Raw genomic sequence first — 27705 nt, 5'->3', positions numbered from 1 at the left:
GTGCTAGTTCCTTCTTTTTTATTTTTTTGTTCTTGTCTTTTTGGAAAGATTCAAGAGGAGAATAATTATATACAAACTTCAATATGAAATTTTGTGTTTTCTAATAAGATTACAATTAAGCATCATGGTGGGATAACAATAAAAATATTACTATAATCCAACGATATTACAACCAACATTAAGGGTACATGATAAATGAAAAAGGCAAAAAAATATTTTATTTGCAAAAAATTTAAAATTTCTTTTTATTTTTTTTTTGGCAATAGTAGTTGCTTATCTGTGTCCCTAAGGTATAAAAAATAACGTAGAGACAAAAATAAAATTGTGGTGTTGAATAATTGAGTTATATTATACTCCTATGTCATATTCCAAAAATTTGGAGAGAGTTGAAGGAAATAAATGATAATGGTTATCAAAATTCAAAAGTCAAATTGGAATTTGCATCCTCCTCAACTTCTGTTGGCATATTCTTGGTTTCCATGGGAGATTCTTTTAGCACAATAGGAGTAGAAAATCCTGCTCTCTAGCTTTTAACCTTAAATTAATCAAAATCACAATTTTACTAAAATTGTAACAAAAGTAAACACTGCTCATTCATATCAAACCGGGAAATTATTAAGCTCCACAGGATTTCTTTGCCACTCTCTGTAAGTTTCAAGAAAACAGAACCTAAAGCATCTCTCTCTCTCTCTCTCTCCCTCTCTCTCACACACACTACACGCAGTAACTATCGCGGACACACTCTATAAGATATGCAGCAGTGCATCAACTTTGCTGGGCGTGTCCTGTTTCTTTTCCTCTCGTGATCTATAATCTTTTGATTTTTCTCTTAAACTGTCATCTGGGATCCTCTTTCTTTGGTTGTTTGATCAGCTCTTCACGAGATAAAGCTGATTGTGTCCAGAACTTCACCCAGTTTTTCTTGTTATTCTTTCAGGTTCCTGAGGAGAGTAATCACAGCCGATATCAATCCGTGATTCTGGTTGATAGAATCAGTGGAAATCCCGTGTTAATTTTGCCTTGTTAGTTTCTTTTTGGTCTGAAAAGTATTGTCAAAGTCAGGGGAAGAGACTGCTTTTTGTTTGTCATATAGGGGTGAGACCTGAGAGGGAATGGCGACTAGGAACATTGAGAAGATGGCATCAATTGATGCACAGTTGAGACTGTTGGCACCAGGGAAGGTCTCAGAAGATGACAAGTTGGTGGAGTATGATGCCCTTTTGCTGGATCGCTTTCTTGACATTTTTCAGGACTTGCATGGAGAGGAAATTCGCGAAACGGTATAAAGTTTTGATTTTTATCAGCCTTTATGCTTCTATACTTCTTTTTTTTTTTTTTCCGTAGCTGACTATGGGAGGTATATCTTTGTTAGACGTTTATGTGTATGGTAGTGCAGTACATCGCTTTATAATGAATAGGGGGAAGAATCCATGATTTATCAGAGACTGAATTTGAATCTTAGGATACCTTTTATTTAATTGAATTTGGATGTTTCTTGTCCATCTGATTTTGACAGTTTGTTGTTGCTGATTGAGTTTTAGCTTTTGAATAATCTTTTTAGACTTTTATAATGTGTTTGTTTGAATATACTCAAGTCTCTATATTGTGAACTGTAGTTAGATTATTTGAAGGTTGCTAGCCTGGAGATATCTATCTCACTTGCTTGCCTAGAATACCTGCAAATACTTGTATGTTGGAGTGATCCTGAATTGAGTGTGATTAATTGTATGGGTACTGGCTCGCGGAATTTATCTTTCCCCTCCTATAGACTTCCCTAAGAAATGAAAACTTTTATTTAGCTTGAATGATTTCTCATTTTTCTTCTCCAACTGAAACTGATTATGAAGCACTCGTTTTCACTCTTGTTAAGCTTGTAGCATTACTTTATTATTATTCCACCAATTTTTCTTCACCTGAAGCTGGAAAACTGAGAGCAAGTTGTTTTAGTAAATGATGATTATTGATGGCCATGTAACTTACTTTAAATGTTTCACTACATGGACTAGGTTCAAGACTGTTATGAGCTTTCAGCGGAGTATGAGAGGAAGCGTGACCCCCAAAAATTGGATGAACTTGGACGAATGCTTACAAGTTTGGATGCTGGAGATTCCATTGTGGTTGCCAAATCTTTTTCCAACATGCTTAACTTAGCCAACCTTGCTGAAGAGGTTCAGATAGCTTATAGACGTAGGTCAAAGTTGAAAAAACGTGATTTTTCTGATGAAGCCTCTGCAACAACTGAATCTGATATAGAGGAGACCCTCAAGAGGCTAGTTGGACAACTAAAAAAGTCCCCAGAAGAGGTTTTTGATGCTTTAAAGAACCAAACTGTAGATCTGGTCCTCACAGCACATCCAACTCAGTCTGTTCGTAGATCTCTGCTTCAAAAGCATGCGAGGTTTGTTGCTTTGATGTGCTAAAACTTTTAGTCTGATTTTATCAGTTTGCTGCATGGACTCTGACTCAGTAGAACGAAATGGACCATGAGTAGAGGGATGGAGAGAAAACCTCATTGGGAGTGGGATTCATTGGAGACAGAGGGACCTCCTTGAGTAGTGATCATGCATTTGAGGCAGATGATTAGTTTTTGTATCCTACGTAACTTTCTTCCTTACGACAAATATAGTGAAGTTTTTTCTTTTGGTGTTGTAATCTAGGATCCGGAATTGTTTGACTCAGTTGTATGCCAAAGACATCACTCCTGATGAAAAGCAGGAGCTTGATGAGGCTCTACAAAGAGAGGTATGGCTCTTACTTATTAGTTAGTTGTTACTTATGTTTCATGTCCGTCTTTTTTACTGATTAAACTACCATATGAGTTTTCATGTGTGGTTTGCTTGGTTATGAAAATAGAATGCAGAAGTTTATCTACTCTTCTGTGAGATTTGCTAGTGATAAATATCACACATTGATGACTTATTCCAACTGGGTGACTGTAGGAATGGAAGTAGAAAGTTGTGTTTATCATGGGAATGATATCCTGTTTCCTATGATTCTTCTTCATCTATGCTGTGCATGTGTCAACATGCATCCCACAGTATTTTACACAGATTCTTTGAAAAAAAAAAAAGAAAAAAGAAGACTGATTTCAAGTTCTTAGGAAAATACAAAGCACCAAGCTTTTGAAATTTTTCTGAGCAACAGGCGTCGAGGAAAATTATCCTTGTTTCCCTTCCTCTTTTGCATTTTAACGTGGAATTCACCTAATTTCTTAGATTTGTCTGTGTTGTGGCAGATATTTTGCTAGTAAATAAGACACTATTTGGTGAAAGGATGTGTTGATAATAGGATGACCTGTTAGTTGGGGATAGGATATTTTGTAGATATTCTCAAGATTGCCAGATGCTGATGTTTCTCTTTTTCTTGCTTTTGTTATATCCTTTTCCTCCCTTTTCGGGTTCTGTTAAATTTTATCTTTTCTCACAATTCTGCTTGTTTATTCCATCTAGATTCAAGCTGCATTTCGGACTGATGAAATCAGGAGAAATCCGCCGACTCCACAAGATGAGATGAGGGCAGGAATGAGTTACTTCCATGAGACAATATGGAAGGGGGTCCCTAAATTCTTACGCCGTGTTGACACTGCCTTGAAGAATATTGGAATAAATGAACGTGTTCCATATAATGCTCCTGTCATTCAATTTTCTTCTTGGATGGGCGGGGATCGCGATGGTATTTTGTTTCTTCATAACTGATATAAACTTTGTTCCGTTATTGTATCTGTTTTTCTTTTCTTGAACCCAAAATAATAAGAGGAGACAGTTTTAAGTTATTTAGCCCTGCCAGATGAATGCATAACATTCTCAAGAAAGTTGGCTTGGAACTGTGCTAGAACTTTTTCACCGTGGATTCTATTCCTTAGTTGACTAGGAGACAATTTTCTTTCATCTTACTGGGTCTCAAATTTGATTAATATTAGAACAGACAGTAAGGCTGCCTATTTAGGTCCATGTCAACTTCATCTTTACAAGGGTAGGATATTACTTGGACCACCATAATATCTTGTTTTTTCATTTACTGATAATATAGAATTCTGACACATCACAAGCAGGTCATCTTCATCTGGTATTCTCCCTGCAAGCTGTTAATTTTGACTCTTTTCCCAGAATTAGCTCACTGCTTTAGGGATGAGTTATATGCATCTTTAGATGGTTTCCAGCTCTTCTATGACACTATGGATTTCTTTTAATCATTTCAATCAGAACTTAACTGTCTAATTGAGATGTCTTGAATCATTCATTTTGGATTGATATGGTAATCACCTCACATAAACTTGATATGTTGACAGGTAACCCAAGGGTAACCCCAGAAGTTACAAGAGATGTGTGCTTATTGGCTAGAATGATGGCTGCTAATTTGTATTTTTCTCAGATAGAGGATCTTATGTTTGAGGTAAAAATGTGGACAGATTTTGCTTTAATGATTATTCAATCTACGGACTGTTCATTTTGCTTTTAAAAATCTTTCCTGCAGCTTTCTATGTGGCGTTGCAGTGAAGAACTTCGAGCTCGTGCAGATGAACTTCATAGGTCTTCAAGAAGAGATGCAAAACACTTTATTGGTAATCTCTTGAGAGATTATTTCTGTTTGAAATTGGAATTATGTTTCGATATATATTTTTTTCTAAGTTATCAATTATGATGGATGATTATATAATTCATGCATTCTCTATATTTGATCCAGATTTAAGGCAAGTCACGAAAAAAACCTTATTGAATGATCGTTACAATTTCCTTTTATTCATCAAAATATTTAACTATATTTAAAGCCACAGTACCTTCTTTGTGTTAACAAATATTCTCACTTTTTGGAATGCCAACATTACCCCTAAGTGAAGGATAAAATTGTACAACCCTCTCACACGCAATTAATAAAATATTGAGGCAGTTTTATAAGTATCCACAATATTTCAAAATAGTTTTATAACCATCCATAACCTTTCTTTTTGTTTTTTTTGAGGTACACACACTGGTGTGCCAAAATTATTAGTCGAGCATAATCTCCGTGGTTAACTTCCTTCTAGTTGGTGAAGATGGTTATGTAATATATGATTGGGATAATCTAATTTTGGGCAATAGTAGTTGTTGACTCTTTTGTATTCTTTATCCCTTTTTTTAATTCAAGTTGTGAGCTTTGTTAATTTTGAATGTACTGATGCAGAGTTTTGGAAGCAAATTCCACCAAATGAGCCTTATCGTGTTATTCTTGGTGATGTGAGGGATAAGCTGTATAATACTCGTGAACGTGCTCGACAATTACTAGCCACTGGGATCTCTGATATTCCTGAAGAAGCAGCATTTGCTAATCTTGAACAGGTCTACCCATGGCAAAGTGTTTATACTTTTTGCTTATAACTGCATAAAGGTTCATAATATTGGTTTTCTTCAAATTTTAGTTATGAGCTGTGGCTATATTTGTCAACTTCTGGTCAACACAGAGAACAGTGGAAAACGGATTCTTTTTTATTTTTCTTGTGCACCAGTATTTTCTTTTTCTTTTTTTATTTTTCAATGTGAAAAGAAGTTATGTAAAACCATAATCATGCCGCTATTGGTCTTGGAATAGATGGTTTGCTATGATTTTTTATTTATTAATTGATTTACTAACAACAACAGAGTAATTAAGATGAAGGCTCCTTATTGACCAAAAGTGTAATGAAAATTTCGGGCAGCAAGTAGTGTTAGAAAAGAACATGTAGCATTTTCTTGATTGACAGAGAGAATCTAGTTTAAAAGCTTAAAGTGGACTGCTGGAAAAGTTTGCTGCAGATGGTTGTGTAATTTGAGTAAGCCAAATTTGCAGTTATGTCTTAGGCTTACATGTTGTGAGTCAGGGCTTAGTGTATGAAGCTATCATACCCACAACCTCCCAAATGACAATGGAGTTTTTTTTTTCTTTTAATAAAGAGCCAAAGTAGTTCAATAAAACTTTTAGACTTTGTACATGCAGACATACATTATGCACATACGACTATGTAATATATTGATACTGATGATTTATCTCATTTCATTAGTTTCTGGAGCCTCTGGAGTTGTGTTACAGATCGCTGTGTGCTTGTGGTGATCGACCAATTGCCGATGGAAGCCTTCTTGATTTTCTGAGGCAAGTTTCAACATTTGGACTTTCAATGGTGAGACTCGATATCCGACAAGAATCAGATAGGCACACTGATGTTCTAGATGCCATCACTAGACACCTAGTGATTGGATCCTACCGAGAGTGGTCAGAGGAACGCAGACAGGAATGGCTTTTATCTGAACTTAGTGGAAAACGTCCTCTATTTGGTCCTGATCTTCCCAAAACTGAAGAAATTGCTGACGTGTTGGACACCTTTCATGTCATTGCCGAACTTCCATCAGATAACTTTGGGGCCTATATAATTTCAATGGCTACTGCTCCATCAGATGTGCTTGCTGTAGAACTTTTGCAACGTGAATGCCATGTGAAAACTCCACTCAGGGTTGTTCCATTATTTGAAAAACTTGCTGATCTTGAGGCTGCACCAGCTGCTGTGGCTCGGCTGTTTTCAATAGATTGGTACCGTAATCGAATCAATGGTAAACAAGAAGTCATGATAGGATACTCTGATTCAGGAAAGGATGCAGGTCGTCTTTCTGCAGCTTGGCAGATGTACAAGGCTCAAGAGGAGCTTGTAAAGGTGGCAAAACAATATGGAGTTAAACTAACAATGTTCCATGGCCGAGGAGGGACCGTTGGAAGAGGAGGAGGTCCCACGCATCTTGCTATATTATCTCAGCCTCCAGATACCATTCATGGGTCACTTCGGGTTACTGTTCAAGGAGAAGTTATTGAACAGTCTTTCGGGGAAGAGCATTTATGTTTCAGAACCCTCCAGCGTTTTACAGCGGCTACTCTGGAGCATGGAATGCATCCCCCTGTCTCACCAAAGCCAGAATGGCGCGCACTTATGGACGAGATGGCTATTGTTGCTACAAAAGAGTATCGTTCTGTAGTTTTCCAGGAGCCTCGATTCGTTGAGTATTTCCGTCTAGTAAGTACCTCACATGTGATTTTACCATTTATTTAAAAATTTTATCCATGAGAAGGTATGACAACCTTTAATATGCAAAGAGACGCAATATGTTTATTAGTTAGTCATTTTGAAATAGGAGTTCATCCACCAACTTTTGTTCTGGAGGTCATTACTTTCTTTTGTGTGCCATTGCGGCTCAATGGCATAATTGGTAACATGGACCTGTCTTTTGTAAGTTATTTCGTATATCAATCTAATTTAGGAGTATTAGAGCTTAAACAAAGTGATTAATCACCACAGGTAATTAACTTTTCAATCTGCAGGCAACACCAGAGTTAGAGTATGGTCGAATGAACATTGGGAGTCGTCCAGCAAAAAGGAAGCCAAGTGGTGGAATTGAATCCCTCAGAGCTATTCCATGGATATTTGCATGGACTCAGACAAGATTTCATCTTCCAGTCTGGCTTGGCTTTGCGGCTGCATTTAAATATGTCATTGATAAAGATATCAGAAATCTGCAAATGCTCAAGGATATGTACAAGGAATGGCCCTTTTTTAGAGTGACAATTGACTTGATTGAAATGGTTCTTGCTAAGGGAGACCCAGAAATTGCTGCTTTGTACGACAAGCTACTAGTCTCAGAGGAACTGTGGTCATTTGGAGAGCGCTTGAGGTCTAACTATGAAGAAACTAAGAACCTCATCCTTCAGGTAACAATAAAAAATTGTAATATTTCACCAAAAGATTTTTTGATCTTTCTGCTAATCATCCCAACTACCTGGACTCCAGTGTGTACAGAGGAATTGAAAGTGTATCTGTCTTTTGGCATATAATATTTGCTCAGTGATTGTACCTAAATGGAAAAATTTTGATCATTGATGGCAATAGGATCTCCATAAAGTTGGATGGCATTAACTGTTCTGTAGAAAGATCTTACACCTGAGGCCGGTTCTATTCAACTAAATTTGGATAAGTTGTGGAGCGAGATTATATCTTAGCAGTAGATGTACAGTATGTGTAATATATGTTATGGATCATTTTTGTAGGGATTTTATTTACCTGGTGATGTTTGTATTGTGCTTATCAGTTATTTTAATTCATCTCATGGAGAACTTCTGTTTATTGACTTCAAAGCAAAGTACATTAAGTGAGATCAAGGAATCTGAAATACATTTTGGTTGCTCTCTTGATTTAGGTTGCTGGTCACAAGGAACTTCTTGAAGGAGACCCTTACTTGAGACAAAGACTCAGACTTCGTGATCCATACATTACCACATTGAACGTATGCCAAGCCTACACATTAAAGCGAGTCCGTGATCCTAGCTACAATGTGAAGGTGAGGCCACACCTATCAAAGGAAATCACAGATTCATTGCCATCAAGCAAATCAGCTTCTGAGCTGGTCAAGCTTAACCCGAGCAGCGAGTATGCTCCGGGATTGGAAGACACTCTCATCTTGACCATGAAAGGAATTGCCGCTGGATTGCAGAACACCGGCTAAGGGTTGGAACACATTGCATTTGTTCTAAAACCTGATGCCTGCTAAGTTAATACAAATACAATGACTCGGGAGAAACATATGGCAGCTGGTGTCACATCATGTTTGCTTTAAAAGTGAGGCCCGTTAAGTTTTACTATGAAGAGAATATCTGAGTAATAGATGTTAGCTGTTTCAAGTTTGTGATTGTGTTATAAAACTGCCTCCCTCAGAATCTGCATCGCTGCAGATAATAAAGCAGTTATTGATTTTTACTCTTCATATTCTTTTTGTCTATCTGCATAAATTTCTGCATTTTTGCATGGTTAATCAGAACTAGTTTTACTGTTTTCTCTTACTCAGGCAGTAGAGGAGAACTCATGTTTGCCTCATGATTTTTAGCCTTAGGTCACCTTGGCTTGTAGCTTCCTAACTTGGATATTCAGGTTTGCAGGAGAATAATTGCTAGTTCGTCAATATACAAGAAATGTTATACATCCTCCCGAAACTTGCCGGGCAACATGTTTGCCTCATGATTTTTAGCCTTAGGTCACCTTGGCTTGTAGCTTCCTAACTTGGATATTCAGGTTTGCAGGAGACAGTATGTTAGAATAGTATGATTATTATTTCGAGAATTTATTATGTAGCTATTAACTGACCATGCGACCCTCTATATGAAAAATCTGCTTCTAGATGGAGACTAATTAAAAGAGAAGAGAAAATGCAAGAGTCAATGGTAAGCCTGATTAACTGCAATTCAGTCCTGAAACCTTGGAGGCGAAAATCGCTTGCAATACATGGGTTTGGACTTTGAAGGCTTGTCTTGGATCTTTTCTTATGAATCTTTTTAGTTTAGTTTTCTTTTTGTTCATCCCTAAAATTCTCAGCACCAACCACAGATATGTGCAGAAAAGGCGAACAGACAAAAGAATCTCTAACAATAGATATCGAATCACAAGCATCTGTTAAAAGGGTAACATATTGTTTCTCAACAAGATGCAAGTTCTTCTGGATAAAAGAATTTTATAACAAGATGCAAGTGTAGGCAGAAAGATTTTCAACTTCTGGATGTCCACCAGATGCACAAATTATGTATATACTATAGAGTTTCATATTGTTAACATCTGGAGCACTATCTTCGATAATCTGATGATCCCCACCTTTTTTGGAAATTGGAATATACTAATTAGTTTTCTTTCTGGCTTCACAAATAATCATCTGGTATCTGTGAACAAGGCAACACTGATAAATTAATGACAGTTTCTCAGGAATAACTCTGTCCACAGAAATTTGATTCCATGAGGTAAAGTGTATTTTCCGCTGTACACACCTCTGTAAACTTCATCAAGAATGACAGGAGTATAAGTAGCAGACTATTGCATGCTAAGCTTGTCTTTTCTCTCCAGAGACAGTCAATGCTTCCTCAATAGCTTGGAAAAAGGTAGCAATCTTGTAAGTGAAAAATCCCACTAGCATAGGTATCAATTCAAGGTGCATGAAACCATATTCTGGAACTAAAATCCTGTAATGGAGCAGATTCGGATTAGTGTACAAGACAGGAAATGGTTCTGGACAGAGATAATAAAGAGTGCTCGGTACTGCAGCAAGCACAGACAAGAATAAAGAGTATGAAGGATGTGCGAGTACAAGCTCGCTAAGGTTGACAAATTGTACTTTTGTTTCTTTCACCCATGAGGTTATCAATATGTGCTCTTTCGGCTGGGAGAGTATGAATGGGTCTTGGGACCTCCAATTTCCAAGGTCAGTCGCACTACTTTTTCCAATCAAAGATTGAGGCATATTCACCGACACAATCTAACTAATTTCAGCATTTAAACAATCACATGAAGGAGATTGTTAAATAGAGAAGTTCATAATATGCAACTCTGCTACATATTTTTTCCCTAACTGTATTTGGAGAGTACCATTGGAAGCTTCCTACTAGGAAGCCAGTGAATCTCATTAGATGCAGTTATTTGGAACACAGGATAACTTTCTCCACTAACAATTATACAACAACAGTGTTCATGTAAAGAACCGTAAATTGCCTTTTCTGATACTTCTTGATAACCTACAAAAGAAGGCAATATGCATGGAAGATCCAATGAAGAAGCAATTTAAAGGAGGGCTAAAACAGACAAAACATTTTTAAGTGGAGCACCGATAACAGATAATGCAACTAAATTATCACACTAGGACAGCAAAAGGACTCACTCATTCCATCTATCATAGATCATGACCAAGACAACAGGAACCAAGAGCCTCGGCTGCCCAACTGCTCCCCTGCGAGTAAAAAATGTATCCAAGTTGAGTGCAACCCAGATGCCTCCAAATTCCAACATGGGAGAAAATGATGATTTTTGTGTTGCATATTCTTTAGATGAGGATGACCAAGACTAGAACATAAAGACAAACAACAGAAAATTGACACCCACAGAGTTACTTAATTCAACTTCCGCAAGACTTTCTACATAAGCAATTTTAGTGCATTATGAGCTGAAGACTAATGGACTTTCTGTGAAAGCCCAACATTACCCCTTCACACAATTTTGAAGAATTAAAAACCATTTTCCCTCCTCACTATCTCTCTCTCTCTCTCCCCATTTTTTTATTTTTGCTGCCAGGATCTCATTGCCATGTAAGGGTTATGTAACTTTTTAAATAATGGATCTTCAAAGTTATGTACAATTTTTCGATGTCATAAAAGATCATCCACACCTTGTACAGCTGCAAATGGAAGGAGAATATAGTGCATATATAGCCAAAGTTATTAGCTTAAAAGTCATATGAAAATGAAACAAAGATTTGATTACTTGATAAGCCCCTTTGCTCCATCAGCCATGGAGTCCACCGTTTTCCCAAGCATCCTCATATAAGCCAAAGAACCAAGCAGTCCAGCACCATAGCTGATTGAGAACACAATATCACATTTATTAGAAGCACTCACAAATTTTCACACATACTTGCTTTATATAATCACCATAAAGATAATTTTTTGTAATAAACACATACTTCTTTTCCAAGACAGATTGGAAGAAAAGAGCATTCTGGTTGGAAAGGGTAAGACTCTAATACAATAGTCACATCAAAGAATGCAAAACAACAAAAGAATTTGGAAGAACAATATGCACACAGAGAACTCCTGATTAACCCTAACGCTGTCTTTCGTACCATGTCAGAAATCTCGCATAAAAAATTAAGCTACATTTCAATCATATACCTTAATATTGCGAGGGAGAACCACTCATAGCCTAAAGATGAAAATGACAATCATAAATACTTGCCTTGCAGCAATTTCAGGACTATAGGATATATAAGCCGAGAGTACACCAATTCCACCAATACCTAGGGTAAGGAATTGCAACTTCTTTTTCAACTGCAAAATTGAACAGAATTAGCTTGGAGGCTCTTGATCAAAGATCATGAAACATATAGAGCCATTAGATGTTACAGCACACCTTAAAATACTGCTCCCTTGACTGAGCTGCCAAAACTTCTGGATCCCCTTTTGGTCGCCGAATTTCCCGGAACATCACATCCTGGAGATTGAGATTAACCACCCGGTTTCAATGTGAAAAAGCACATTTGGTTAAATATTATGCTTTTCAGTGTAACATTAATCCTTGAGGAATATGGGTTTCACAGTCAATGGAGGAAGAATTAAGGCAAATAGAAGGACTCTAAGCTAGAATGAGAAAAAAATCTAACTGTAGTTGAATTTATCTAACATACACTGCCTCCTGTTGCAGCCTTGGTAGCTCTGTCCCACTTCTCTTGCTCACGTCGTGTTGGTGCTGGTCTCCATCTTCGAGATGCAGTACCATTAGCCTGAAGGCCATCAAATCTTTAAATGAACTGAAGGGTAGATGCGACAGCACAACTACCTCAGAGAAACAGTAAAGCAAGAAAGCATAGAGTTTCATCATACTTGAGTCTCATCAACTTGTTCTTCTACTAGAGCTTTTGAAGGAGCTGCTAGTTCCTTGCTCAAGTCAACTTCCAGACTAAATGAAAAAAATTTGATGTGTCACAGAACGGTGAATATGACAATTGAAGCAAATCAATTCATGAAGAAACATATGCAAGATCGTACCTGTCAAGACTCATGACCCTATTCAAGCTAAGAAATCCAGAAGACTGTTCCTGTTTCACATATATTATAGGCAAGCAAGTTAGAAAAACACCATATGAAGTACTAGTAATTTACAAGTTCAAAGACAAAGCAAAATCTGATTATCTTGTTGTATCTTCTTGGCCTGCAAAATTAGACTTTGAGCTCCATGGAAAACACCAGAGTAGGCAAAAAATCATGACAAATAAACAGAGAGAGGTCGGCAATTTGGAACCCAGACAACCTCAGAACGACAGTTACAATCAACAAAGAGAGGGGCAATGACAATCATTTCAGAGAAGAATTCTAGAAAATTCACAATGGGAAAATCGTATGTTAGCCATATCGTAAGTGACAACGGAGTTCAATTAGCAAGATATCAGACATGTCAACAAGAAATAAAGAACCCCAAAGCCTTCAAGAAGAACAAAAAGGACACTAGACATATCCTCCTACAACTACAATAACGAGGAATTCAAAATTCAACTACAGAAATTAATAAATAACAAAAATTAACACAAGCCCAGCTCATATTATAACCAAAAAACAACAAATTAATTTAAAAAATTTGGACCTTTGCCGGAGAAGCAATAGGGTCAAATGAGGAATTCCCAACACCATCAGCAGGGTCCTCAATGAGCCTTTTCATGCGACCCATGAAATCTTTATTCCAAATGAAGTCATCAGAAGTTAGCGGGTCCTCATCCTGGCCACCCCAGTACTTCCTGAGCTTGGACGTAGTTGGTGGGCCGCCCCACTCCCCTGGAGCCACCCCAGTAGACCATTTGAGAGGCTTCTTTTTTGGCAGCAAAATCTTGGTTTCTCTTGGACTTCGAGCTGCTGGCTGTGCTGCTGCTGAGGAATCTTGTGATAAGGTTAAGGAGATGTAGCAGTTCACTACTGCCATTGTGCTGTGTGTTGTGTGTGTAATTTGGTGGAGGGAAACGTGATTACGTCAGAGAAGGAGCACCGGTAGTTTGATCAGAGATGGCTGTGATATTTCCGGGAATGAATTATGCACAGGGATTTTAAATTACGAACAAATAATGGCCGCTATTTAACTTAACACACTCTTTAACATAGCAAAAAAGTAGCAGGGAAAAGTACATGTAGGCCGTGTTTGGATATCAAATGTTTTTCAAATATCATTTTACTTTTATCACAATTATAATTTTTAATCAACTTTTTTATCTCGCACGTATCAACGCACACCAAAGAGTGACGTAGTAATTATTTCAAATAATCTCTTATCCACCGTTCTATGACTCAATATTTGGTCTATGTGTCAAATTGATCCTTAATATTTGGTCTAAAACAAAATTTAGTCTCCAAAATTTTCGATTTTAGACAGATGTAGAACGACTGATTAAAAATCATAAAAACTAACGAATAAAATTAAATTTGCGTTGGCCAAAAAGTCCTGAACTTGCATTTTAGTTTCGAACGTTTGAAGTTTGATCTCTTAAATTTTACATGGTTATAACTAAGCTTTTAAAATAAAATAATACGTTAATTGAATTAAATATATGACAAATATTTTGTCACATTTCTCTAGTTGCGGTCCAGAAAATTTTGAGACCATATTGGCAGTTTGTGAATTTATGTAACTTAATAATTCGTCATACAAAAGTATGAACAATTTAGGTTTATTAGGATTTATGTAACTTAGTGATACGCCATTAATCTACACGATAAAACATTAAATCTTGAAAAAGAATGGTATGATCTTAGTACTGGATTATAACCAAGAAAACGAAGCCAATTCCTCAAGAAAAACACACCAGCAAGATTTAAGGTTAATTAAAACAGGACAATGTTGAAGAAAATACAAAAAGATGTCAAGAGAAATCCTATCCGAGGACACTGTGCAAACCATTCACCTTACTCGAAAGTTAAAAAGACCACTGGATTTTGTCTGCTAATAAACCAGAAAGTGAACCAATTACAATCTTAGTACAAGCACCCTGTTCTCCGGTAGCTTCAAATTGTATGTACTTATTACAAAGTTAATAAATTCTCTCGTAATAACTCCTCCTCAAGCTCAAAGCTTTCATGGTTCTTCATTTTTCCAAAATCTTCTCATCATTAGGCTGTTCCCTGCGACAATCGCATTGCAAACAAATGAGAATAAAATACATCATCGAAGAAAACAGAATGAAATTCCGTACCTTTTTCTTCCTTCCTCTCTTGGAGAAAATCCAGTTACCGTTCACCCACTCCTGATGAACCCTCAAATTTTCCAACTTGAAAGAACGCTGTTCTTCTGTAGTTTGGAAGCGAACGGTATACTTAAACTCCTCTTCAGATTCAGCCTCCTCTATACCAGTAATAGTTCCTACCCACCATCCATCACCTTCGTATGCATCCACCTTCTGCTTCACGTAAAATTTCTTCCTAGGAATTTCAGGTGGGATTGGTCTTATTTCATCCAACGTGTGCACCTGTCTCAAAGGCGCAGGCTTATCATCTTCTAAGAGAGTCTTGAACTGGATTATGTATTCATCCATCTCAAGTTTTGTGACTACTGTTGCATGAAAGTATGAGCCTTGAAACCCCTCTTCTTTGCTCATGATCTCAACTTGATCACCTCTGTGAAATGCCATGGCTGTACTGCTTCTTGTCTAATGGGCAACTAGGAGCATATATATGAATCGGACGATGGAAGCTGCTAAATATATTCCAAACTTTAAAGAAAAACAAGTTATAGGATTTGAATAATTGTAAGCGAGATGAAGTCATTTAAGATATCATAAATGTGAGTTTTCCTAGTTCAGCTTTCATGAATTGTCAGTCGTGATCATAATTCACTAGGCAGCAAGAAAAGTAGGGGTTGGGGAATAAAGACGAATGCTAATGGGTGGATGAACTTGCCAGCAAAAGGGAAAAAAACAAAAAAAGAAGAAGTAGGAAACTTTAGAATGGTATAACTTTTTCTACTTAGAGGGGGGTTTGGTTGGAAGTTGGAATGGGGAGTTAACATTGATTGACTGAATATTTAGTGGGACTCTTTTTTTTTTTTTTTTTTTTTTTTGTCGATTGGTTGGAAGGTATTCTGACCTGGCCAGAATCACCTGAACCGGCCAGACTACTCCTCTCAGGCTGTGAGAGCCGCCCCAAGCATCACAGCACGGAAGCATTCGGGAGTCGAACCTGAGGACCTGAATTCATGCAATCTTTCAGGATGTTGGCATTGGGAGCTAAATTCTACAATGTGTGGCTGGAAGGAAACTCCGGGCTATTTCAGAACAATGATAGGCTTGCAGACGTGTTGATTACTTGCATTGTAGAGATGATGCAAGGAGTAGTTGCTGGCTGGTCGATAGCTCCAAATATACGAACAAACTGGGAACTAGCACTTGAATATCAATTTAGTCCTCTTATTTTCTCTGTTCATTAGACAGGTTGATGGATCGCTGGTAGTAGGATTGAGTTAAGGAATAAAAAAAAAAGATTGAGTAAAAAAATTTGGGAAGCCCTTAAATTATCATCGTTATTCAACTTTTGTTTTCAACTGACTCTTAAACAATTAAAAATGCATAATTTAAGAATTTCTAATCATTTTAGACGTAAATTCAGTCAGAATTGAAGGACCTTTTTGTCCAATTTTAATTAAAAGCATGGAGGATTTAATCAAAAACATTAAGAATAGGAGTAAAAGACTTGAGAAGAGACAACCCTCCATTGTTCTTAAATTCTTTATCAAATTTCTCTATAAAATTCTCAAATTCATTGATTTCATATATGAGAGGAACGCATAAAATCTGACAAATTTTTCTTAAAAAAAAAGGTTTGTTCTATGGAGTCTATTAGAAGCCTATGAGAACCGCTAGGTTCAAAGTTTAGTTGAAATTGTAAGAGTTGATCCATAAAGTTGTACAGTGGTCTTTTTTTTTTTTTTTTTTTGCTTTCACCTGACGAGAGTCAAGGGATTGTTGTGCACTCTTAAATGCTTTGTCTCAGAACTTTTACACTGAAATGTGCATCATTTCCTCCCTGGTTACAACATTGCGCTTCTGGTTTTCCCTTGGTGCTCGTCAAATAACTTTCTCTCGGCCTCGTTTTTTATTTAGAGTGAATGGCCAAAAGGTCACTAAACTATTAAAAATAGCATTATTTGGTCACTAAACTTTTTTTGTGGTCGAAAAGGTCACTAAACTCGCAAAAACTCTCCAGCGTAGTCATTTTACCGAATTTCAACGGTTTCTCATCCGGTTACAAGGGTCTTGAATTGAATAAATATTCTGATATGGGCAAAAATGTCCAAAAATTATTGGGGCAAGTGAACTCACAGACTGTTTCGTTCCCAAAGTTGACCAATCAACCGACATTCACTTCGTCTTCTCCGGTGAAGTTTACTGGCTGTGAACACTTCACTTTCCAATTTGACCCAGTGCAGAAGTTTACTAGCTGTGACCGAGATTCACTTTCCTCTCTGTCTCGTCACTTCCGACCTCCCCACTCTCCCTATCCGTCCCACCACTAACCCCAACCCCACATCCAACTCCGACGACGATGACCCCTTTGAGCCCACAAGTTTCATCACTGCTTTCACCACGGCCGTGCCCAGATTGTTGGCATTGATGGCAAGCGGGTCCTAGAAACAACTGTTAAGGCTGGTAATCTGTTCATAGTTCCCAGGTTTTTCGTTGTCTCGAAAATTGCTGATGCTGATGGTCTCGAGTGGTTCTCTATTGTCACAACTCCAGAGTCAGTACTCCTCAAATTCAATGCTTGATTGTTTTTTTTTTCCTCTCTATCTTGTAAATTCATTCTGACCGTGTTTTTATTTTTGGGTTTATTGCTGTGGTATGGCAGTCCCATTTTCACTCACATGGCTGGAAGAACATCGGTCTGGAAGGCCTTATCCCCGGAAGTGCTGCAGGCTTCCTTCAAGGTGTCCCCAGAAGTGGAGCAACAATTCCGCTCAAAGAGGACCGCAGAAGAAATCTTCTTTCCACCAAATTAAAGCGGGTTTCCCCAGTTCTTCAAATAAGTCTAGTCTCAAGTATAACGAGGTCGGATGTCTCAGTACCGTATTAGGTGGTTTTCCGGTGCTTAACACTGGACACAAAAAAGCTTGATATGAATGCTTCCTTTTCTTGCTCTTTTTTCATTTGATACGAGTAAACATTTTTGCCCTTTGACTATATTCCTCCATTCCACGTTGCCCATGCCACCGGATGAGAAACCGTTGAAATTCGGTAAAATGACTGCGCTGGAGAGTTTTTGCGAGTTCAGTGACCTTTTTGGCCACAAAAAAAGTTTGGTGACCAAAGAATGCCATTTTTAATAGTTTAATGACCTTTTGGGCCATTCACTCTTTTATTTATCATGACATCCATGACTTTTAGAGTGAGAATTGGTTGATCAAGAAACAGCACCTTTCCTGATCCATCCTAAACTTTTGGAGATTGGCAACCTAGATTTTTTACGTACTCTAGCTACTCGTTACTCATTTGGCAAGAGAAGAAAATATTCTTTAAGCACTTTAAAGATTGACATTCAAACTAAACAAGAAGATTTTAATTTTTTTTTTTTTTGGGTTTTAAGCAAGAAGATGAGTAATTCCAATTTTTGGCTTGGGAAATATGTTTGAGTGTTACTTTCGAGAATCAAGTTTGATAGGCATTTGTACTCGAAGTTATTTCCTTTCAAAAGCCAAACCCGTTTGGATTGTTATTCACTTGAAAAATGATGTTTATAGGTAAACTAGTATTAAAGCCCCTTAAATACAGTACCAAGTTTATATATTTCAATTCACCTAATAGAAATGTGACATCAATTGGATGTAATTAATACAGCCAATCAAAAGAAACAAAACAAGCCATCAACCACCAAAACAAAAAAAAAAAAAAAAAAAAAAAGGTAAGCTAAACCCTTCTCATCATGGTCGCTCCATATAAAGTCTGTGTATGGTATTGCATTTCATCAGAAAATGTTCATATATTGCCTCCTCAGTGAGTCAATCCTCATCCAGCTGTTAAGCCATACATCATGCCTGCAGAAGTGAAAAGACAGACGAATATCAGCTTTGGGATTTGATGGTTAGACTAGCAGAAGTTCTATTTTAAGTTTAAACAACATCCTACTAGATTAATTAGCTGATTAGGGACTACCTTATTCTTAATCTTCCTCGTCCTTTTTTGTTTTGTATTCCCTTCCGGCTCTGAGATACTGATAATGTGGTCCTGAAAAGAAATGTTTTACCAAGTATGACAGAAGAAAAGACCAGATCAACAAGAAATCACCAAAATAGCAACTTAAAGCACAAATTTACACAAGTGTCCTAGAAAAGAACCCAAAAACAGTAACAAGTTTAATGGACTACCTTACCTACCTCCATGTGAAATGATATTCTAACTAATGACAACATAAAATGATAAAATCAACAAAATTAAAAATAAATATAGAATAAAAGAAAATGTTCCTGATGACCTACAAACAATATTTCGACTATCCTGGACCCTAGACAAGGAGATCAACCCATAGCCAGATAAATTGTAGAAGAATTTGCAATTTCATGCTTTTCTGTTTGAAAGTAAAAGGAAAAAATTTGAAAAAATTTGAAAAAAAAGGAGATCAGAGATGAGTTTGAAGGACTTGCCGTTGCCTCCTTGGAGGAAATCCACTGGCCATCTGACCAATCTTGATGCACCCTCAATTGCTCAAAGCGGTAAGGGATCTCTTCTTGAGTTGTAGGGAAGTAGACGAAATAGTCTGACTGGAATTTCCCATTTATGATTCCAGCCCACCAGCCATCGCTCTCATACACGTCGGCTAACTCATACAAGCTGAAATAGCTGACCGGAAAAGGAGGTGGCGAAGGGCGGAGCTGATGAACTTCGACAACCTCTTCTAGTGGTCCGGAATCGTCTTCTTTCAAGAGGGTTTTATATTCCACTTTATACTGAGATGCACCCTCCTTAGATAGTATTTTTGCAGCATAGTACGAACCCTCGAAACCTTCCTCCTTCAACATCACCTCCACTTCATCTCCAGCTTGGAACTCTATTACTTTTGGTTCTGGAAGGCTGAGTTTTTTCTTGTTTGCCCGTTTTCCTTTGAACCTACTTTTTGCCGGTTTTTTCTGGAAAATTTTGCCTGTTTCTTCTTCAAACTCTATTTGTACCCGTTTTCCCTTGGAATTCATTTTTGCTCGTTTTTTCTGGATAATGTTGCCTGTTTGTCCTTCATACTCTATTTTTGGCTGTTTTTCCTTGACACTCTTGTTTGCCTGGTAGAGTGAAGAGCCAAAGGAATCAATTCACGATGGCCTTTAGATTTTGAGGGTTGTTACAGAAAATGGAGAGTATATGACTACTTAAACTCGAGGGAGGGAGAGTGGGGTGACAATTGATGAGAGGTGGGAGGGATGGCAAGTAAGAGTTCTTATTCAAAATCTTCCACTTTTTTTTTAAAAGATTAAACTCCACATAGCAAATTTCAATGGTATCATCCTTTATCTTTGTGTATATCTAAATTTTTATATAACTTTGAAAAGTAATTCTATTTTGTACTTTTTAATTACACCCAACCATGAACTAAAGTTTAGAAAACTCTATTTCTAAAATCTTATATTCATCCCATTTTAATTCAATTCTTGGAGAAATATACAAAAGTAATCAAATTAATGTCACTCCCAGTTCACGGAATACCCTTAGTTTGGGAGTTTAGGATAGAAAAGAAAAGAAGGGAAAGCTTAAGTTATGAGAGAAGAGAAGATATTGTTATATTGTTTGGAAGTTTTGAGAATTAGTGGAACGATTTTGGATATGGAAGTCATTAAATATTTGTTCAAGGCATTTTTAAGGACAAAATAGGCATTTTAAAAAAATTAACAAGCTTTTTCCAAACTTTCTCTCCATTTCCTTCCAATTTGAGAGGAAACATTTTGGTCATTATTCATCCTCCTATTTTCTTTCTTTTCTTTCTTACTTAAAACTACCAAACAAAGCAAGATCAGTCTTTTTCTTCTTTCCCTTTCTCTTCCGTTCTAATCCTCAACTCCCAAAGGCACCCAGTGTTAATCATAAGCTAACCAAGAATAACAACTACATTATCAGTTTTGTACATTCCATTGATGATTGCAGTAATGGGGAATGAATTTAAGATTTTTAGGGAGTAAAGTATTATGAACTAAAGTTTAAGTACGAAAGTGAAAAAGGAGGTATCATTCAAGGGTGCAATATCAAACTAACCCCAACTTTAATTTCCTTTCAAAATATTCTAAACTCCAACTGTTAATTGCTTAATCACATTTTCTATTTCCAATCATGTTCACCGAATACAACTAGAAGTAGTTTTTTTTTAAAAAAAAGACATATTCTAGCATGTAATTAAATGCTATACACTTTGTATATTGAGATTGATATCAACTTAATAGTGTAGATGCACAGATATCTACATACATAGAGTAGGAGTTTGGCATTTCACCTTGGTATAATTTAACAGGAGTGTAGTAGTTAAAAGCAAGCAGAAGATTGCTATGGAATTTACCCGGGATCTAATAAACTTCTTAATAATGTAACATGAGTGTGTGAAAGAAATGTCTGGCTTTTTTGTTAGCGTTATTAATCATGCTTATAGAAGCTACGCTTTTTGGTATCTCACTCAAAGAATTGAAGGTGGGATTTTGGTATAGCTCCCACCTAGGCGGACCAATGGGATATGATGCATGAATGTATCCGGTACATCTTTTTGTTATACTTTATGTGCTATTTTTTTTTATTATATTGTTATTTCGTTTTTCATAAACACCATATTTTAACTTTTTTATTTTTAAGTTTCAATAACTATTAATTAAGTAATACATAAAATTAACAAAATCAAAAAATTAAATACATAGAAAAGCGAGATTTTTTATGCATATTCTATTGCATTTTGTGATTTTCTCTTATATATTGCTTTTTTGAAATTGTTGTATTTAATTTTTATTGTGTCAAAATTATGTAATAGTAAGAAAATAAAAAAGAATTAAAATATAATATTTATGAAAGAGAAGTAATAATATACTAAAAAGTGGAATAAAAAATAGAACAAGAGATGAAACAAAGATCCATTGTGATGAATATACATGGCAAAACTTAGAAGTATAATAGATCTTCTGTTCCAATTCCTGATTTATTATCTATCCCACTTTTTATCCTGTTTCTTTTTCATAAATATTCATATTTTAGTTGTTTTTTGTTTTCTTACTATCAAATATCAAGACCAACATGACAGAAGGTCCAGTGCAACTTAAAAGACTGCATATAAGATGGGCAAGTAATCATATGGAAGCTGAAAGTCCTGAAACAACTCACCAAAACATGAGGTGGCAAAAGAAGGAGCTGATCATCGCCTACAGCCTCTACCAATGGTCCGGACTTGCTTTCTTTCCAGAGGGTCTTGTATTCCAGTGGATATTGAGATGGGCCCTCACTAGATTTTAAATTTGCAGCATTATAAGAACCCTCAAAACCTTCCTTCTCTATCATCACCTCCAGTTCTTGTCCAGTTTGGAGCTCCCCAGCTGTTGGTTTTGGAAGGCCGATGTTTTTCTTCTTTGCCTGTTTTCCTCTGAAACTCATTTTCGCCTGCTTTTTCTTGGAAATTTGCCCTGTTTTTCCTTCAATGTCTACTGGACCCTCAAAACCTTCCTCTACTTTGATCACCTCCAGTTCTTGTCGGGTTTGGAACTCCATAACTGTTGGTTTTGGAAGGCCGATGTTTTTCTTCTTTGCCTGTTTTCCTTTGGAACTCCTTTTCTCCTGCTTTTTCTTGGAAAGTTGCCCCGTGTTTTCTTCAATGTCTACTGGACCCTCAATAGATATTATATTTGCAGAATTGTAAGGACCCTCAAAACCTTCCTCTTCTTCGATCACCTCCATTTTTTGTCCAGTTTGGAACTCCACAACTGTTGGCTTTGGGAGGCTAACATTTTTCTTCTTTGCCTGTTTTCCTTTGGGACTCTTTTTTGCCTGTTTTTCCTCGAAACTCTTGTTTGCCTGTTAGAATCAAGAAAGAAAAAAACTTACTTCGTAGTTCATAGTGAATTTTAGATTTTGTAGGTTATTACCAATAATAAATTTCATAATAATATGAATCCTTAACTCCATGTGGCAAATTTCAGTAGCCATGCTTAAAGAAGCTAGGCCCTTTTTCATTTTTCTCATTTCTCAATCAGAAACAACCTACATTTCACGTAGAAAAACAAAAAAAATTAGAGAGTTTTTTTCTTTATTGGGTACCGATTTCGTGCAAGTCCACCTGCCATTAGCCCATTCCTGGTGTATCCTCAGTTTCTCCAAAGGGTAAGCCAGTGCTTTTCCAAGTGTAGGGAAGTAAACAAGATAGTCCAATTCAAATTTCTTATATATGATTCCACCCCACCAACCGTCGTGCTCATATGCATCAGCTAAATCATACAAATCAAAGTCCATGACCGGCATCGGAGGTGGCACCGGCCGGAGCTGATCGACGTCGATAACTGCTTCCAGCGGCCCCGATTCATCGTCTTTTAAGAGGGTTGTGTACTCCACCTTATACCGTGAAGTACCCTTCTTCGAGATGGTAATTGCAGGGTAATAGGAACCCTTGAATCCTTCGTCTTCCATGACCACCTCAACCTGTTCTCCTCTTTCAAACCCCATCTTTGTGATTTTCCAAGCTGATCTGATTTCTGTTTGCCTAGGATTTTGTCTTTAGATTTTACAGGCAAGGAGGACTAATGGTTAACTAGTTCAATCTGTATGGCCTAGCCAGCTGTAACAATGAAAATCTGATTGAGAGATGCTTGTATATATCAAAGCTAAAGATGATCTCTTCAGGTCGTTTTGCAGGCCAAAATTGTTAATTTGATGGCTAACAAGTTTATGTATACCATTGAAATCTTAACAATAAGTGCAACATCTTTGGTTTAAAATTTCAATGAGGATGTTGTTTATAACTTTCCTTATAAAAATGTTTTCATTTATAACTTACCCTCATGAAATTCTCCAGCTCAATGTCTATCATGTAACCCCTAACCAGCTGGACCAAAGCCAATTGATAAAAGTAATGACAAATTGAGTAACAAAAATTGTTAGAAAAATGATGATATACAATGTTAACTTGACCCTTTATCTATTGCCACCAGAACCACAATTTAATTGAAAAAGCAAAAGAAGTTCATAGTTTGTATACCTGTTATAGTTTGTAAACTTCTCTCAATTCCATTTATTATATAAACAAACTCATAACAAAAATCAATTTGGAATAATCTATATTAGAAAAATTAAGCAATAAAATCTTTAAATTTGGAAGAGAGCGATTTTATTCTAGTCTTGAGTAAAGACATCAAGGAGGAAAAAAAAATCATCCATTAACTCTTATTTGGCTCTCTAATTTATCTGAACCAAGATTAACATGCCCCGGCCTTTGGGGAAAAAATTAACATGGCCTGATGATTGTCTTTTTACTATTTATGGATAAAATTACTTATTAAAAAAATTAATTTTATATACACTAACATTGCATATACTATCGCGATTGAATTCTTGACGTTGTATACAAAGTAAGAGTTAAAAAAAATGTCACAAGTTCTTCATGCTTGCTACTTTTCAGCATAACAAACAAACACCAAACAAAGGAATTCAGCCAAAAGTTCGTTGTCACCCCATGTGACTCGCACGTGTTTCTTCAAAATCTTGGTCACAAGCTTTTCCTTTCCTCTCTGGTGTCTCTGGCTATTGCTCTTTCTGAAGAATCTGAACCCCAAAAGCGAATCTTTCCTAAATTGATAATCGCTCCGGTATTGCTAAGACAAATGAATATTAGTCAGGAAATTTTGATAGCTCAAATGACAAGTTCTTAGTTCCCGCGGGCAGTCCAACTGATTCTGTAGTCTAATTTTTACTAACAGGTCCTGTGATTGATTCTCGTGTGTTATTTCACTATGTATCCTTGGAGCAAAGCTTGATTCTCGTGTGTTATTTCACTATGTATCCTTGGAGCAAAGCTTTAAACGGACTTGATTTTCATGTACTATCTCGCTGTGTATCATTGGGATAAGACTCTATCTGGCCTTGGGAGATTAGTTTGGCCGAATGTTGCGATACCCCCAAGTGAAAAAAAAAAATGACAAGTTCTCTAATGTTTAGACAAAATTGTACTAGATTAGGGACTAACCTATTTCTTAATCTTCTTGGTTGTTATTTGTTTTATCTTCTTTTCCAGCTGTGAGTGCAGTCCTGCCATGACATGCTTTTCCACCGTCCGTTCCTTCTCCAAAATGCAATTTTGCGGTCTACGTACACTTCTGCACCAAAAGCGCTTTGAACAAGACACTTTGTGAATTACTCAAGCAACTAATATTAATCTTTGTTTGTTATCTACGTTGATAAAAGTCAATGTCCACAAAATTAATCCAAGTTGCATATATTTTTATACTTTCTCTACACCTGACTTTTTCCTTGCTTAAGCTTCAGATTAAAGAACGCTTACATATAGAAGGATCGAGGGCCTCGTTCCTTTGTCAATAGTAATCATAAGGTCGAAATATGTGAAGAGATAGATTTTCACCTGCAATTATATATACATATATAGCGAACGGGAGTGGCATTTGGAAGGTTCAATTATTTGAAGGAAAATGACGGTAATTTACTTTCTCTCCCTCTTGCCTTTGCATAAATGGACTTTTCATTGTTTGATTGAAAAAGATACAAACTTTCTTTATATGTTTGATGAAAATGTTCGTGTACATCTAACATTTATAAAGACCATTTGTTACAAAATTTGAAAAACGTTATCATGGGAAAGAAAAAGTGAACGCAGCTGCTAAGCGCGGATTAGGGTGTCGCTTGAATTATTATCTTTTGGAATTTCTATAGAAAAATATACTATAATAATATAATATATGTAAGACAAAAATGTGATTACGGAAAACAAGTGAAAAAAAAGAATGATGATCTACCATGTAAATCATGAATAACCTATAATTAATGTAGATCTCTTTGATGTCCAGAGCTTAATCATGAGTTTATTGTTGATTCCTTGCTTAACATGTGCCTAATGCCTTAGACCGTAGAGATGCTAGTTCATATGGACTGTGCTGGATGTGTCAGCAAGATCAGGAAAGCTCTCCAAAATCTCAAAGGTATATCTCTTTATTTCAACACATATAATTATAAAGCTCTTTATTTATCTTTTCACATACAAATTAATGAGGAAAAAAAAAAAAGACCCTTTGATCAGCTCTTCTTTCCCATCATTCAAGCTACTATAGTTGACATTTGAACGTCAACGGATGAAACAGGAGTAGATAACGTGGAAATAGACATGTCAATGCAAAAGGTAACAGTCACAGGATCGGTTGAGCAGAAGAAAGTGCTCAAGACAGTGAGAAAAACTGGAAGAAGAGCTGAACTTTGGCAATTACCTTATAATCCTGTGCTCAGAAATCACAACTACACCGTCTACAATCCACACAGCTATGGCGGTTGTGGTGGTCCAACCACCTATTACGCCACCTCTCAGCCGCCTGCAACCTCCTCCTACAACTACTACAAGCATGGCTATGATCATAGCAGCCAAGATTATGGTTATTTTAGTAGTTACAGCAGTCATCAATTTGGACATTCGACCATTTTCGGTAGCCGGGTTGGTGAGGTATTTAGGGTTCGTTTGTTTCGGGTGAAAAATGTTTTCCAGGAAAATTTTTTTTTCTAATTTCCCGTGTTTGATTGCACAAAAGTTACTGAAAACATTTTCCTATGTAAAATATTTTCACTCATTTTATGGAAAACAACTTCCCTTCCAAACTTAGTGAAGTTGTTTTCCGAAATGCATGCATCCCGCCTGTAGTATGTTCCAAACTTACTGAAAACATCTTGTAGTATGTTCTTTTTTTTTTTAGTGTAAACAGGAGGATTCGAACCCAAACCTCTTCCTTACACTCCCTCCCTCGTACCACCCAACCCAACCCTCCCCCTAGTATATTCAAAATAAAAAAAAAAAATCTCATCCTGCTCATCCTATGCTAGTAATTAATTATATATAATAGGGACATTCTTTTCTAGAGAAACTTTCAGCAGTGAGAGTGCAAGATATATGTCACAATAAGCATTGCATGTGATTGATATTTGACACTAAATGGCCAGCAATTTGTTTATTGCTTAAGGAGATATTTTTTATTCATATATACATTTCTCCAAGATTTTTTGAAGTTAAACAATGAGATAAATTTTCTTATTTTGCATGGGAAGAAGTATGTAGTTATAATGTATAGAAAATAAAGATAGAGATAAAAGTGAAAATATTTCAAAAGTTAAACAAACACCAGAAAAATGAAGTAAGAAAATATTTTCAATAAGCTAACCAAACACCTGAAAATGATGAAAGGAAAATGATTTTCATAGAAAATTACTTCCACGGAAAATATTTTCCCAAGGAAAACATTTTACTTCCAACCAAACAGACCCTTAGTGAAGAATCTGTTCATGGTTGTTCCATTATGTAACTGGTTATCTTCAAGATGATATACAGAAAGGCCAAAGCACTGATGAAATAAGTTTAGTTAGATCTTATCTATTCTACTATCTATTTTGCATGTAATTAATTAAATTTCAGTTTCTTTGGAGTAATATTTGTGGACAATTGTAGTTGATTAATTGCTAAAATGGTTTGTTGAGGACGTTTGCAGCCATACAAGTTTCATTATTTGGAATTTCTTGGTGTTTAGACAGTGAATTTATCCTGATGCTAACCTATATAGATGAGTTCATTCATAATATCGGTACTTCTTAGTATTATGTTCTTGAGAACATTGATACCATTGGTACTTCTAAGCATTATGCTTGAAAATTAAAAGCACTAATCTTCGAAGGTCATTAATAACAACCCCTTTTTTTGGGTTTTTCGTTTTGTTTTTTTTTGGAGGGGGGGGGGGGGGGGGTGGTTAAAAAAAAGGTCAAAAGACCATTTTTTTTTTCAAAGGTCAACTTCTATATATGTATCAAAAGACCATTTGAAAGCCCAAAAATTCCTTTTCCGAGTCATTGAAACATTGATGGCTCAACTGAAGGAAAGCAAACGTTGATCTTCAAAGCGCAAACAGGGAAGTCAATTTATTACCATTTGGAGTCTTCAATTGCTAATTGCTAAATT

At 36.5% G+C, this 27705-nt stretch overlaps 4 protein-coding genes and 1 pseudogene across 6 annotated transcripts; 2 read left to right on the top strand and 3 right to left on the bottom strand.

Moving 5' to 3' along the window:
• Window positions 1-587: 587 nt before the first annotated feature.
• LOC113770092 (phosphoenolpyruvate carboxylase 2-like) lies at window positions 588-8753 on the top strand. 2 transcript variants are annotated; one of them, XM_027314448.1, is made up of 11 exons: window positions 588-647; window positions 938-1280; window positions 2007-2398; window positions 2658-2742; window positions 3450-3672; window positions 4289-4392; window positions 4474-4561; window positions 5161-5315; window positions 6014-7012; window positions 7318-7704; window positions 8190-8753. In XM_027314448.1, exons 2-11 carry the CDS (start codon window positions 1113-1115, stop codon window positions 8493-8495), a joined length of 2907 nt encoding a protein of 968 aa, XP_027170249.1. In that variant the 5' UTR covers window positions 588-647; window positions 938-1112; the 3' UTR covers window positions 8496-8753. The 2 variants fall into 2 exon arrangements, with proteins under 2 accessions (XP_027170249.1, XP_027170248.1); XM_027314447.1 differs by lacking the exon at window positions 588-647 and having other exon boundaries at window positions 680-1280.
• Window positions 8754-9391: 638 nt separating this feature from the next.
• Window positions 9392-13613, bottom strand: LOC113772081 (protein CONSERVED ONLY IN THE GREEN LINEAGE 160, chloroplastic). 2 transcript variants are annotated; one of them, XR_003468471.1, is made up of 10 exons: window positions 13157-13613; window positions 12565-12614; window positions 12400-12475; window positions 12204-12299; window positions 11930-12010; window positions 11756-11847; window positions 11285-11377; window positions 10686-10754; window positions 9802-9993; window positions 9392-9696 (listed from the first exon to the last, which is right to left on the bottom strand). XR_003468471.1 is itself a non-coding variant. In XM_027316619.1 (9 exons), the coding sequence occupies exons 1-9, from the start codon at window positions 13487-13489 to the stop codon at window positions 9855-9857; spliced, it is 1029 nt and encodes a 342-aa protein (XP_027172420.1). In that variant the 5' UTR covers window positions 13490-13613; the 3' UTR covers window positions 9392-9854. The 2 variants fall into 2 exon arrangements, 1 of the variants encoding a protein (XP_027172420.1); XM_027316619.1 differs by having other exon boundaries at window positions 9392-9993.
• A 735-nt stretch (window positions 13614-14348) lies between these two features.
• On the bottom strand, window positions 14349-15220 carry LOC113772608 (DUF724 domain-containing protein 6-like). The gene is made up of 2 exons (XM_027317248.1): window positions 14751-15220; window positions 14349-14679 (listed from the first exon to the last, which is right to left on the bottom strand). Exons 1-2 carry the CDS (start codon window positions 15183-15185, stop codon window positions 14668-14670), a joined length of 447 nt encoding a protein of 148 aa, XP_027173049.1. The 5' UTR covers window positions 15186-15220; the 3' UTR covers window positions 14349-14667.
• A 3815-nt stretch (window positions 15221-19035) lies between these two features.
• On the bottom strand, window positions 19036-23213 carry LOC113771830. Its single transcript, XM_027316385.1, has 4 exons — window positions 22812-23213; window positions 21885-22568; window positions 19187-19816; window positions 19036-19047 (listed from the first exon to the last, which is right to left on the bottom strand). Exons 1-4 carry the CDS (start codon window positions 23211-23213, stop codon window positions 19036-19038), a joined length of 1728 nt encoding a protein of 575 aa, XP_027172186.1.
• A 2398-nt stretch (window positions 23214-25611) lies between these two features.
• Window positions 25612-27399, top strand: LOC113771829 (annotated as a pseudogene).
• Window positions 27400-27705: the final 306 nt, after the last annotated feature.

This window comes from Coffea eugenioides, chromosome 5 (assembly GCF_003713205.1).
Source record: "Coffea eugenioides isolate CCC68of chromosome 5, Ceug_1.0, whole genome shotgun sequence".
Classification (NCBI taxonomy): Eukaryota; Viridiplantae; Streptophyta; class Magnoliopsida; order Gentianales; family Rubiaceae; genus Coffea; species Coffea eugenioides.
Note: the sequence above shows the minus strand (reverse complement) of the source record. Positions and strands in the feature narration are given on the sequence as shown.